Here is a 12,725-nt window from a genome sequence, read left to right on the forward strand (position 1 = left end):
CTCAATGGTGCAACAAATAAAAACAACACTATAAGCATAAAAAAATAAAACATATGAAAAAAAAAATAGAAAAACAGCATGCATCTGTATTTAGTATATAGAGTAAATATGAACATGAATATGAAAGTATGAACAGTAGTATGTACAAGATGGTTGCACTATATATCCCATTGTACTTTTAACTAATGCCATGCCAGTATCAAAACTGTCAGTGGGGTTTTTATTCTTAAGTATAAATTATTTTAAGTATTAATTATTATTAAGTATTATTTTGCATTTTTTTACAGTACTAATAAGCATTGTTGAAGAATTTTTAGTTGGTCCAGTCTAGGTGGAAGCTTCAGGTCTAAGCAACATCCACATGAATGAATGCCAAAGGCTTCAATGCAAAACACTGAATTGTCACACGATGGCCAGATCATTTTATTTAATGTGAAGCTTAAATTGTTTTAAAAAGGCTGAATAGTGTGAGCGTGCGATTGTGCACTTTTGTGTGGAAAACTCATGCGTCAACATCCATTGACTTTAGTTTCCTCCTCTTCCTCTGAATCTCCGTGACTGTGTGTGTGTTTAGTTGCAGTGTTTTCCTCTCTCACTGCAGCTTCAAGGAGAACGTGGTTAGAGATCAGTTTCAATTTCAAGCCACTTTCTATTACAATAAACAGCAAATGGACCGTGTGCTCAACATTCTATAATTTATAGATGCTTTTTAGAAAAACATTCATTTTTATTGGCCCACACCCAACTAAGCAACATATAAACAAAATGAACAGAGATGTGGATTCAAAGAGTCCAGATCAGAGCTACATGATGAGGTGAAAGTGAAAGTCCTCTTTCCTCAGTTTTCTCCTCATTGCCTTTTATTCCTGTAACTGGGCGGTTGTTCGCATGTTGTTTCCTCAGGGTGGGTGTGAAAAAGTCGCGTTAGGGATGACACGCCCCTTACACCTGTAGGGCAGCCGCATCATGAGCTGCTAATGCAGACAGGTTTATATAGCGCGCTGTGCGGTGTGTCGGTCTGCACCACTGCAAGCCTCTCCTACAATTAAAAAAAGAATTCATTAAATTGTCAGGGCAGCAAAACTATAACCAAAAGCAGCATTAAAGAACCTGTAATTAAGCCACAGAACTTACCTTTGCAGAGGTACTGCTCCTGAAATATCCCACTATCTTCCTGGACTTGGCTCGGATGTCAGAGAGCTCAGGGGTCTGGTCCAGGGCCTTCTTCACCACTAAGTTAAGGGTGTGAGCTACACATATGGCATGTGTGAGCCGTAGTTCCCTTGCACAAGCCCCCATATTGGCAGCCCCATCTGTTACAAGGCATGTGACTTTTTCAGTAATAGCCCATTCCCTCATGAGTGAGCCTTTCACTTGTGCAATATTTTCTGCAGTGTGCGCCTTGGGAAAACGTTGCACTCCCAAAACAACAGTATTTAATGTGCTGGAGTCATCAACAAAATGGCAGGTGACAACAAGATAAGCTTGTGTGTTGATAGAGGTCCACATATCTGGTGTCAGACTCACAGCTGCTGCCTCCTCCATGCTGGCCTTAGCTTTCTCCTTCATCTCCTGGTACCTGGCCTCCACCATGGCCTTCAGGGCCTAAAGGAAAGAAAAAGCATTCGGTTTGAACGTACGAGGTGGCTGTGAAGCAGTGTGTAGTGTGGCTGTCCTCTGACTGATGGACTCAGGTTTGAGCCTCAGTCCTGCCTGTCCACATTGTTAATAGTTTTATTCAGTAAAAGCACAATTTTCAATGATTTTATTACCTTCTCAGTGGGGAGATCATAGCTAGGATTTAAAGATTTAACAAATCTTTAAATCCTTTGTCCTTCCCAATACTAAATGGCTGGGTGTCCTCAATCACCATGCTAACCAGGTCTTCATCTATTTGAGATTTTTCTCCTGAGGAAAGATAATAAAAACAAAGCACAAATATAACCATCACACACTAACTCACTACAGTTGTTCAATATTGTTATATCATTTAGTGACATTAATGCATGCTATATTATCATGGCATTTCTGATGGCTCACCTGGTCTTGGTCCACATTTGGTGTTGTCCTTATTGTCATGCAAAGCTCTGTAGTGCCTAAACATGGATGAGGTGTTGTTGTTATACTCCAGCTCCCTGGTGCATAAAAGCAAAGACAGCTGAAGATAAACTGCACTGCATCAAGATTAATTATGAAAAAAAGAAAAAACATCTTCTGTAGAAACATTACTGCACATACCTTGTTGGGAGAAATGAGATCAAAATGTTCCCCCACAGGGGACATCCTCCTCTTCTTAGCTGTCTCCATTCTCTCCTGACTCTCCTAAATCTCCAAACTATCTCTAACTCTATCCAAACTGTCTCCAAACTGTCTCCAGACTCTCACTGACCGCAACTCTCCATCAAACAATCACATTTTGAATGGAGCCTGGGGAGTTTATATCGCTGTCAAAACTCGCGGCAAAATCCGAACCACTTCCTGAATCAGTCACGTGGTACCAGCCGGAAACGCCCCCTCCCTTACTTGGCACACGCCTCGGTAGTTACGTTACTACCTGTTGCAGCTCGGCGTGTTGGGCTGGCGTGTGCGGGATTTCTTTTTGGAGGCTGTCGCTGCCGCCACACCTGCTTGCTAGTGTTCTAACAGGTAACTTGTGTCTCCAGCTTGCGCTGTTAGCCGGCCGGTTGTCATGTGTTGTAACTGCTGGCTTTATGTTTTGTTTTAAAGCGTGCCGTGCGGCTGCTGGTTGCCCTGCCTTACCTCTTGCCTCTTGCTACTTTTTTAAATTTTTTTATCTCTTACTCTATACTTGTCTCGTGTCCTATGATTAATAGTGGTAGTACGGCCGCTCTGAAAATTCACAAACCCTATAAATGCAGTGATTACGGTCATTTTAGTAAGTTCAGCCCCGACTTGGACTTGTTAGGTGAGGTTGGGTTTTTTTTGTCTATTGCCCTTGAGAGGATCTGCCAAACTTTTGCATGTTCGTTTTTTTTTTTTCGTTCTTCTTTTTTGTTTGCTTTGAGTTTGCAGTTTTGTTGACAGACAGCTAGTTTGGTTTGTGTGTAATAGGTCAGACCTCCAAACCAACGGCGGCGTTGGATCTCTCTACATACAGATCCTCAGGGTGTGACTTCATTGAAAAAAGAAAGGGCTATATAAATGATTTAGAGGAATAACTTAATAAAAAGATTTTATTGTGAAGAATGTGAAATAAATTTGTTACTTTTTCATTACATCGTGCCTGTATTCATTTGTGTACTTGGGTTGTTTTGGGAAACCCTTTAAAAAGATTTAATGGTTAAGATATTCTTTAGGTGAGAGTCCTGAAGGGGCGTTGTTGGTTAAATTAGAGATTCTTTAGATCTGGCACTCACAATCTTCTATTGCCACATTCCATTCTTGTCTTTTACCAATTTCTTGCTTCATGTTCTAACTTGTACTCTGTTTCTGTCTTTTCCTCACTTACTTCTTTCTTTTTGTCTTTGTCTCTTTTTTAGTTTTTATAGATTTTCTTCATCATTCGTACTTTCTGTTTATTAAAGTCTTCTTCCTTCTATTCTCTCTCAGTGCTGCTCAGAGTCAGTCAACGCTGGAGTCCAAGCTGGAGGCCCTTCAGAGCCACTTCACCTGGGATCTGGACTCCAGTAGGTCCAAACTTTTCCGTCTCAGGGACAAACTGAAGGACATTGGCACCAATGAAGGAAACAGCTGGCTGGGTCACATTTACAACCTGCAGGGGTTCATCCACTATCAGCTGGGCTTCATCCACAAACAGCTGGGCTTCATTGAAGAGGCCAAGAGCTTCTTCAGCAGGGCCACTGAGGCCTTCCACCAGATGATGAACACAGTCTCAGATGGTCCCTGGTTGCTGGTGAACTACGGGAACCTGGCTTGGATGCATCACCATCTGGGAGAACAAGCAGAGAGTGAGCGTTACCTGTCAAAGGTCCACGCCCTGATGAAGGAGTACCCATCTCCATCTGAGGACGAGCTGGATCCAGAGATCTACGCTGAAAAGGCCTGGACCCTGATGAAGTTCTCTCGATACAAAAAGAAGCTGCTGGCTGCAGATTACTTCCAGAGAGCCATCAGGATGCAGCCGGACAGGGTGGAGTGGCAGACCAGCCGAGTGATAGCACTAGTAAGTGCCTATAAGTACTGTAGCAATGAGCTGGGAGCTGACATCTTGGAGGAAATGGGGAAAGCCAAAGAACGTGATCCAGAGAACTTGTACCTTGCTGCTCTTTACCTTGAGGCATGTGCTCGGAGAGGAACAAACACTGAACAAGAAGCGCGTGAGTTGGGCAGAAAGGTTTTAGATAAACCAGTTAGCAGCTACAGTGGTTTAAAACCATTACTGAGGCTGTACAGAACCTATGTATCAATGGATGAAGCTTTTGATTTAGCAGAGGAGGCTCTGAAGAGACATCCAGATGAGCGTTACCTCAAGAGATGTGCTGCAATCTGCTACAAAAGGAAGATCTTATCTCCACAGAGGTTTCCTCTGGAGCCCAGCTTGGTCAACAAAGCCATCAGCCTCTATGAGGAAGTCATACCTCTCTATCCTGATTCTTCACTCAAAAGAAAAATATCTCTTGCCAACATCTATGCAGAAACAAACACCAACCAAGCTGCAGCTGATCAAATATATGGTGAACTGCTGGAAAGTGATCTGGATCCAAAAGAGAAACAGATGCTTTTTAACTACTACGCCAAATTTCTGCATTTCTGTCGAAATGAAAGTCGCAGGTCGATAGAATATCACATTAAAGCAGCAGAGATACCACAGAAATCCTTCTTTCGTAAAGACAGCATCAAAAATCTGAAGAAGATCAAAAATAGAAACCGAAGCAAGATGTGTGGAGAAATAGAGGAGTTTCTGGCCAATCTCCAGCACTGAGAGCTGACAATAAAGATGGAACAACACTGGGGATAAATCAGGAAGATGTTGGTCTACATGCGCTGAGAAAGAAATCTGTAAAGTCTGTGTGTAAAGTACCTGTGATGAATTGATTTTTGAATGTTGCTAGCATTTAATTTAATGTTTAATATCTGCACATTTTAACCGTGAAACAAAGCTGTTTATATGTAGCTGAATGATGTAACAATGTGACAAATGCAAACAACTGCACGTCTTAAGGAGTAAGACTGCAGTCGGTGTTGTTCCGAACATCTGTGCAACTTATGGATTTTTCTACATGCACGGACCTCGGCTCCCCCAGAATTGGCCTGAAAGGCAATGTCTGCACCGTTTATTACTGGTTGTACTGGTGAAGAAAAAAGACTAGAAACAAGTGCAACAACAAGGACAAACTCATAGAACAAATGTTTGTGGATATCCATTGTTCTTCAGAACTGCACTTTTCAGTATGCTTCCAAGATACCAGGAACACAAACAGCAAAACAAAAGCATTTTAAAATATGCACAAAATGTTCAAATTGAATTTTTTCTGAATGAGTGTGATGAAACATTACAGGACAGTTGCAACAGGTTTTATTATTTCATCTTCTGATTGTAAAATCTCAATAAAACAGAAGCTGTTAAATGCTCCGATACCGTCTGGTCTGATTTCTGTTTGCAAATGAGCACTGAGTTTACAACCATGTTCTGAGTGTTGATGAAAAATGATGAAACTTGTTTTTGTTGCTCATCATACTTTAACTGAGCTTTTCTATAAGAGTCCTGGTTTATATGTGTTCTCACTAAAGTCTGCAGCCTTTGATTCTTGCTTCTTGTTCATATAATTTCAGTTCCCTTCATTCATCTTGCTGTTGAAATTTAAATCTTCGTTGTCGTTATTTATTTATTTTTTAAATAAAAGCGATAAAAGAGGTCTGGCCAAGAAGAAGAAATAAAAACAGTGAGCGACAGAAAAAGTGAAGTTGCATGAACAGGTCTAATTAAATGAGGGATGACGATGTTTAAGTTCTTCTGCAGATGATCAGGTAAGACGAAAAAAAAAAAATTATGTAATAAAAATAATGATGCAGTTAAGTCGTGTTTCATCCAGGAATAGTCCCCTCTGTTACAGCCTGTCAGGCTTTTCATCACGACTCTGAACGTCACTGAATCTGGCCACAAATATTCACTGCAATCACATGAGGAAAGGCAGCTTTTTGATCAGATGTTGTTCTTGTTCTTGAATACAAATAATTTAAAAAAATATTTGTTCAACATAAGTATTTGTAAAAAAAAAAAAAAAATTGTTATTTGTGCCTTTCCGAAAACCAGAATCGGGTTCAACTCCATCCCTAGTTGACACTGTTGCTCTGGTTGTACAGCATGGTTTTTTGTCCTTGATGTCAGTGAATGCATCATGTGAAGTTAGAGCTTAGAGTTAGACACAATAGAAGAGCCAGACTGGTGTTGACGTGTTATTGTCCTCCACATGTTGATTTGATCTGCTGTTTATAGGGGTAGGACTAAATAAAAGTCTACTTCCTATTCCTTCCCTTATACATTCGAGAGGTGTTCGTGTTCTTGTTCTCTCTAATTTCATTGTATGCTGAGATGTACAATGACAATAAAGTCTATTCTATTCTATTCTATTCTATTCTATTCTATTCTATTCTATTCTATTGTATTTATTCATTCATTATAAAATATTGTCAGCTCTCAGTGCTGCAGGTTGAACAGAAACTATTTTTCTGGTTAAAGTTTCTGTCTCTGATCCTCTCCATATTCCTGATGCTGTCCTCAGATAGAAAGATTGTTGTGGTATCTCTGCTGCCATCTTGTGGTATTTTATTGACACTTGTTCCTGGTTTAGGCTGAAAAATAAGTACTTTGCATAGCAGTTGTAAACCATTTGTTTCTCTTTGTCTTCCAGGTCCCTTTCTAGCAGATCTTTGAATATTTGGTCCCCTTAATCTCTACATTTTGACTCTGCATATAAGTTTTCAAGAGCTTTTCTCATTCTGAGTGAAGAATGAGGATAAAGAGAAATGACTTCCTTACAGAGGCTGATGGCTCTGTTGATCATGCTGGGCTCCAGAGGACTGTTTCTTGGAGATAAGATCTTCTCTTTGTAGCAGATTGCAGCATGTTTCTTGAGGTGACGCTCATCTTGATGTCTTTTCAGAGCCTCCTCTGCCAAATCAATAGCTTCACCCATTGATAAATATTGTTTGTACAACGTCATTAATGGTGTGAACCCATTGTAGCTACTAACTGGTTTACTTAAAACCTTTCTGGCCAATTCACGCGTTTCTTCTTTAATGTTCAATCCTCTCAGAGCACATACCTCAAGACAAAGAGCAGCAAGGTACAAGTTCTCTGGATCATGTTCTTTGGCTTTTTTCATTTCCTCCAACATGTCAGCATGCTGCCCTTTGGCACGGTGCTTATTGACACTTATTAATGCTATCACTCGGCTGGTCTGCCACTCCATCCTGTCCGGCTGCATCCTGATGTCTCTCTGGAAGTAATCTGCAGCCAGATGCTTTTTGTCTTCACAAAACGTCATCAGGGTCCAGGCCTTTTCAGCGTAGATCTCTGGATGCAGCTGGTCCTCAGATGGAGATGGGTACTCCTTCATCAGGGCGTGGACCTTTGACAGGTAACGCTCACTCTCTGCTTGTTCTCCCAGGTGGTGATGCATCCAAGCCAGGTTCCCATAGTTCACCAGCAACCAGGGACCATCTGAGACTGTGTTCCTCATCTGGTGGAAGGCCTCAGTGGCTTTGCTGAAGAAGCTCTTGGCCTCTTCAATGAAGCCCGGCTGATAGTGGATGAAGCCCAGCTGATAGTGGATGAACCCCTGCAGGTTGTAAATGTGACCCAGCCAGCTGTTTCCTTCATTGGTGCCAATGTCCTGTAGTACATCTCTGAGCTTAAATAGTTTGGACCTGCTGGAGTTCAGATCCCAGGTAAAGTGGTTCTGGAAGGCTTCCAGCTTGGACGTTGGCTGACTCTGAGTGGCTATGATGTACTGCTGAAGGACTGTTTGAGTAAAGAGACTAAAGTATAAATGTAAGTAGCAATTACTGAGGTAGTATGGGTAAAATAAAATAAAATAAAATAAAGTATGGCTTTGAGGACGAGAGTGGCCTTCTTCCTCTGAGTTCTGCAGGTAGAGCAGCAGATATGTTTGAGGGGTCTTTGGTGATCTTGTCTTCGATGAGTGTCTCTTGGGCGAGACTGTGTGAGAGAGAGTCGAAGTGATACTTCAACTTGTTCAGAGAGTTTCTATGACAGAGAACATAGAATGCACCGTACAATGATCAGTCATCCCTATCATTGTGTCAGTCTCCCGGTGGAGACTCATCAGAGAATGGATGTGGACCTTCTGACGGTGTTGCATGTTGATCATCCCACAGACATTTGATCAGGTTGAGATCATGTGAATTTGGAAGCCAGGTCAACACCTTGTGATGTTATTTTTTTAATTTGTTGGTTTGCTTGTTGTATTTTAAAAACAAAACAAAACAAAAGAACAACACCCTCAGAATGAGTCACGACAAGTGAGGCCGACACAATACTAGGTATATTGCCTGCTGATGTATATTTTGATTTGTTGAGCTTGCGGTGCACTTTCTGTTCCTCGTAATAGAAACTCACTGGACAAGACAAGTACAAGGAAATCAACAAGTCCCTGATCATGTGACAATAACAACATGCCTCCTAGAAGACAGGTGAGGAGACCAGTGGGTCATTGCAGCAAACTAGCAGTGATTCATCAAGTCGGTGGAAATCCTTCACTAAAGATGAAGTCCATTGTACCATGACATGCACAATGCACATCTGAAATACACTCATCTAAAAAAAAGCAACTGTTAATGCTTACAGAGGAATAGTACAAATCCTCTGGACAACAATCCATTAACAACTTCACCTGTGGTAACAGAGAGAAGGAGGCTACACATCAATTATTTCTGGTTAATTTCATTGTATAACGTTATTAGACCTTAAGCTGGTATTCACTGAAAAGGTTTCAGAGATATACTGCTTATACTTAGGCTAAACATATCTGAATAGCACAATATTGATAAGCTCATATGTTTATGTTCAGTCTCGTGTTCTATTAGTTGATATTGTTGCTGTAGTTGTACAATTTGTGTTTTGTCCTTGATGTCAGTGAATGCATCATGTGAGAAATGAATGTTATGGCAGAGCTGAGAGTTAGCTGATGTGGACTTTCATCACATATTAGTCAACTTTAAAATAATCTAAAGTCGTTCGACCCCTAATAATAACAGTGCTCATGGATTAGTTCTCTCTTATTGTTCTGGATCCTTCCAATTGTTCCCCACATGTTGATTTGATCTGCTGGGCAGCTAATCCCCTTCAGAGTGACTTTAATATTTTTCTGATGTGTGACCATGAGTTGTCATTGTTGTGTATTATGCTAACTGTATTCATATTAAAAATTTTTCTTTATTTTTTATGTCAAAATGTTAAATTATGTCTTGTTTTAGAAGTTGCACCACAAATAAACATATTATTATTTGTTAAATTGTGGGAGCTTCACAGAGAGTTGCGTTCGATCAAGAGTTTATCACATAAGCAGAAAAAAACAAAACACTTAATTAGATTTTCTTATGGTTTTATTATTTTAGATTTCTTTTTTTTTTTGGTGGTGGTGGTGGTGGGGGGGGGGGTGTTTAAAATAATAATTGAATTAATTGAATTAATAATTCACTGTCTTAGTCACTGTCTCATCTTATTGTCTCTTAGACAATATGATGACATGAAGGGACTCATTATCAATAAATACTTTCGTGAAACAGAATCAGGATTTGCTAAAAGAGCCATTGTAAACTTATTTCTCAGGCCATGAAGACCAACATCTTCCTGATTTATCCCCAGTGTTGTTCCATCTTTACTGTCAGCTCTCAGTGCTGCAGGTTGGCCAGAAACTTCTCTATTTCTCTTCGGTTATGGTTTCTATCTCTGATCTTCTCCAGGTTCCTGATGCTGTCCTCCCGATAGAAGGATTGTTGTGGAATCTCTGCTGCCATCATGTGGTATTTTATTGACTCTTGTTCCTCTTTTAGGCTAAAATATAAAAACTTTGCGTAGCCATTGTAAACCATCTGTTTCTCATCAGTGTCCAGATCCCTTTCTAGCAGATCTTTGAATATCGTCTTCCCTTCATCTTGGCGTTTTGACTTTGCATATATGTTTGCAAGAGTTATTTGCATTCTGAGTGAAGAATCAGGATAGAGAGAAATTACTTTCTCACAGAGGGTGATCACTTTGGAGATCATGCTGGGCTCCAAACGATTGTCCTTTTGAGTAAAGAACTTAATTTTGTAGCAGATTGCAGCACATCTCCTGAAGTAACGCTCATCTGGATGTCTTTCCAGAGCCTCCTCTGCCAAATCAATAGCTTCATCCATGGAAAAATAGTTTCTGTACAACCTCAGTAATGGTGTGAACCCATTGTAGCTGCTAACTGTTTTTCTTAAAACCTTTCTGGCCAATACACGTGCTTCTTCTTTAATGTTTGTTCCTCTCCGAGCAGATGCCTCAAGATAAAGAGCAGCAAGGTACAAGTTCTCTGGATCATGTTTTCTGGCGATTTTCATTTTCTCCAAGATGTCAGCCCCCAACTCATTGCTAGGGTGCTTAAAAGCACTTACTAATGCTAACACTCGGCTGGTCTGCCACTCCACCCTGTCCGGCTGCATCCTGATGGCTCTCTGGAAGTAATCTGCAGCCAGATGCTTTTTGTCTTCACAAAACGTCATCAGGGTCCAGGCCTTTTCAGCGTAGATCTCTGGATGCAGCTCGTCCTCAGATGGAGATGGGTACTCCTTCATCAGGGCGTGGACCTTTGACAGGTAACGCTCACTCTCTGCTTGTTCTCCCAGGTGGTGATGCATCCAAGCCAGGTTCCCGTAGTTTACCACCAACCAGGGACCATCTGAGACTGTGTTCCTCATCTGGTGGAAGGCCTCAGTGGCCCTGCTGAAGAAACTCTTGGCCTCTTTGATGAAGCCCAGCTGATAGTGGATGAACCCCTGCAGGTTGTAAATGTGACCCTGCCAGCTGTTTCCTTCACTGGTGCCAATGTCCTGTAGTACATCTCTGAGCTTAAATAGTTTAGACCTGCTGGAGTCCAGATCCCAGGTGAAGTGGCTCTGAAGGGCCTCCAGCTTGGACTCCAGTGTTGGCTGACTCTGAGCAGCACTGATAGAGAATAAAATGATAAATATTAAATCACATATACAGAAGAGGATTAAGATGTTTTTATTTGTGGGCTATGTTCAGATAATTTATTTTTAGGAAATAGAGGAGGAAGAAAACAAAGAGGAGGATAAAAAATATAGATGAAAAAAGACAGGCAGTTAGTTATCTTAGAATGATCGACAGATAGAGAGAAATAAGGAAGGAGTCAACAAAAGATGAGCAAAGAAAGAATAGCTCATTGTATGGAAGAAATGAAGAGGATACTTTCTGAGGAAAGCAAGACAAATAAGTCAAGAAACAAGAAACAGATGAGGACATAGTTTGAACAGAAATGAGGAACAGAAAGAGAATATATGCAGCAAGAAATACTTCTACTGAAACATAAAAACGACAGAAATATTAATATTAACTACTCACGTCATTGTTCAGCTGCTCTACAGACTCTTTCTAAATACCTCTGGATTCTTTTCCTTATGTTCACTGCTTCTTTGAGCACGACACCATAAAAATGAGTAAAGTTCAACCTGTGTGCTGTTGTAAATGATGCAATAGTGAGGGTTGAACTTGTTGTACATGTTTAATTATGTATCTTAACACATCTGACTTGCTCTGATTCAGAGCATTTGCATTAGTTAAGTGACCGTTCAGAACCAAACCAAACTGGTAGAATTTGTTATACAAGTAGTAATTATTTCTGTCACACTGAGTTTATAAAAGTAAAATGTTTTAATTTATTTTTTATTACATTTTTTCAAACACTGGCTTCTTTATTCACGGGAAATGGCAACTTTGCGGCACACTCTGTGTAAAACTAATTCTTTATACTGTGTGGATATGTTAGTCATTCCACATCAAAAGGCTGAAGTCCAGATGAAATCTTGATAAGTGCTGATGTCAAAGTCGAAGTCTTCTTTAAGCTGTGTGAAATCGATTCTCATTTCATTTGTATCTCAGTTCTGGCTCAAGTTCAAATCATATAACTCCAGTCCACACCTCTTTTCTTAGCTTGAGTTTCTGTTTGTCGCAGGACTTAACTTACGCTGAATTGTTTTATTGCTATGCAAAGCTACGCATCAGCAGTGCACACTAGAAAGAAAATTCATTTTTAATGATTGGTGACAACAGTAGTTATACACAGATGAAAAAAAAAACAGAATAAAAGGAGCAATAAAAAATTATATTATAATAATATAAAATAACGTGAATTAAAAAAAAAATTAAAATGATCTAGTAGCAGTTTTAGTGTGACAATGTTTAGTCACCTGACAAAAAAAAAGAATGTTATCTTTAGTTTCAAGGACTGTATGTTAATTAAATGCAATTTAATAACACAAGACAAGAGGTTGATGAGATTCCTAAAGTCGTGTAATTATTTATTGTATTATTATTAATATGATGAAATAAATTACTCTCCATTCAGGAGGACTGGCAAATCAAAACTGCAATAATTATTAAAAATGAATAATTTTGTCATTATATTATTAAAAGTATTATAAAGTTAATTAATTAATAAAAATACCGCTACTACTATTACTTATAATAATAATAGTAATAACAATAATAATAATAATAATAATAATAATAATAA

General features: G+C 39.7%; 3 protein-coding genes and 1 long non-coding RNA gene across 4 annotated transcripts; 1 reads left to right on the forward strand and 3 right to left on the reverse strand.

Annotated features, from left to right (window-relative positions):
• Window positions 1-509: 509 nt before the first annotated feature.
• LOC125008920 lies at window positions 510-2,640 on the reverse strand. The gene is made up of 5 exons (XR_007112928.1): window positions 2,239-2,640; window positions 2,041-2,135; window positions 1,773-1,908; window positions 1,135-1,605; window positions 510-1,039 (listed from the first exon to the last, which is right to left on the reverse strand). It is a non-coding gene; the product is annotated as an uncharacterized LOC125008920 (long non-coding RNA).
• A 657-nt stretch (window positions 2,641-3,297) lies between these two features.
• LOC125009223 (interferon-induced protein with tetratricopeptide repeats 1-like) lies at window positions 3,298-5,559 on the forward strand. The gene is made up of 2 exons (XM_047586960.1): window positions 3,298-3,317; window positions 3,571-5,559. The coding sequence occupies exons 1-2, from the start codon at window positions 3,298-3,300 to the stop codon at window positions 4,901-4,903; spliced, it is 1,353 nt and encodes a 450-aa protein (XP_047442916.1). The 3' UTR covers window positions 4,904-5,559.
• A 1,143-nt stretch (window positions 5,560-6,702) lies between these two features.
• On the reverse strand, window positions 6,703-8,306 carry LOC125009224 (interferon-induced protein with tetratricopeptide repeats 1B-like). The gene is made up of 2 exons (XM_047586961.1): window positions 8,222-8,306; window positions 6,703-7,945 (listed from the first exon to the last, which is right to left on the reverse strand). The coding sequence occupies exons 1-2, from the start codon at window positions 8,304-8,306 to the stop codon at window positions 6,870-6,872; spliced, it is 1,161 nt and encodes a 386-aa protein (XP_047442917.1). The 3' UTR covers window positions 6,703-6,869.
• Window positions 8,307-9,262: 956 nt separating this feature from the next.
• LOC125009870 (interferon-induced protein with tetratricopeptide repeats 2-like) lies at window positions 9,263-12,056 on the reverse strand. Its single transcript, XM_047588102.1, has 2 exons — window positions 11,555-12,056; window positions 9,263-11,137 (listed from the first exon to the last, which is right to left on the reverse strand). The coding sequence occupies exons 1-2, from the start codon at window positions 11,557-11,559 to the stop codon at window positions 9,838-9,840; spliced, it is 1,305 nt and encodes a 434-aa protein (XP_047444058.1). The 5' UTR covers window positions 11,560-12,056; the 3' UTR covers window positions 9,263-9,837.
• Window positions 12,057-12,725: the final 669 nt, after the last annotated feature.

This window comes from Mugil cephalus, chromosome 6 (genome assembly GCF_022458985.1).
Source record: "Mugil cephalus isolate CIBA_MC_2020 chromosome 6, CIBA_Mcephalus_1.1, whole genome shotgun sequence".
In the NCBI taxonomy this organism is placed as follows: Eukaryota; Metazoa; Chordata; class Actinopteri; order Mugiliformes; family Mugilidae; genus Mugil; species Mugil cephalus.

What these genes read in the sequence shown, in the direction of transcription:
- LOC125009223 (XM_047586960.1), top strand. Translation starts at nt 3,298, where the DNA reads ATGGTTAAGATATTCTTTAG. An exon ending in ATGGTTAAGATATTCTTTAG is followed by an intron (nt 3,318 to 3,570) that starts GTGAGAGTCCTG and finishes ATTCTCTCTCAG; the next exon opens with TGCTGCTCAGAGTCAGTCAA.
- LOC125009224 (XM_047586961.1), bottom strand. Translation starts at nt 8,306, where the DNA reads ATGCAACACCGTCAGAAGGTCCACATCCATTCTCTGATGAGTCTCCAC. An exon ending in GATAGGGATGACTGATCATT is followed by an intron (nt 7,946 to 8,221) that starts GTACGGTGCATT and finishes TTACTCAAACAG; the next exon opens with TCCTTCAGCAGTACATCATA.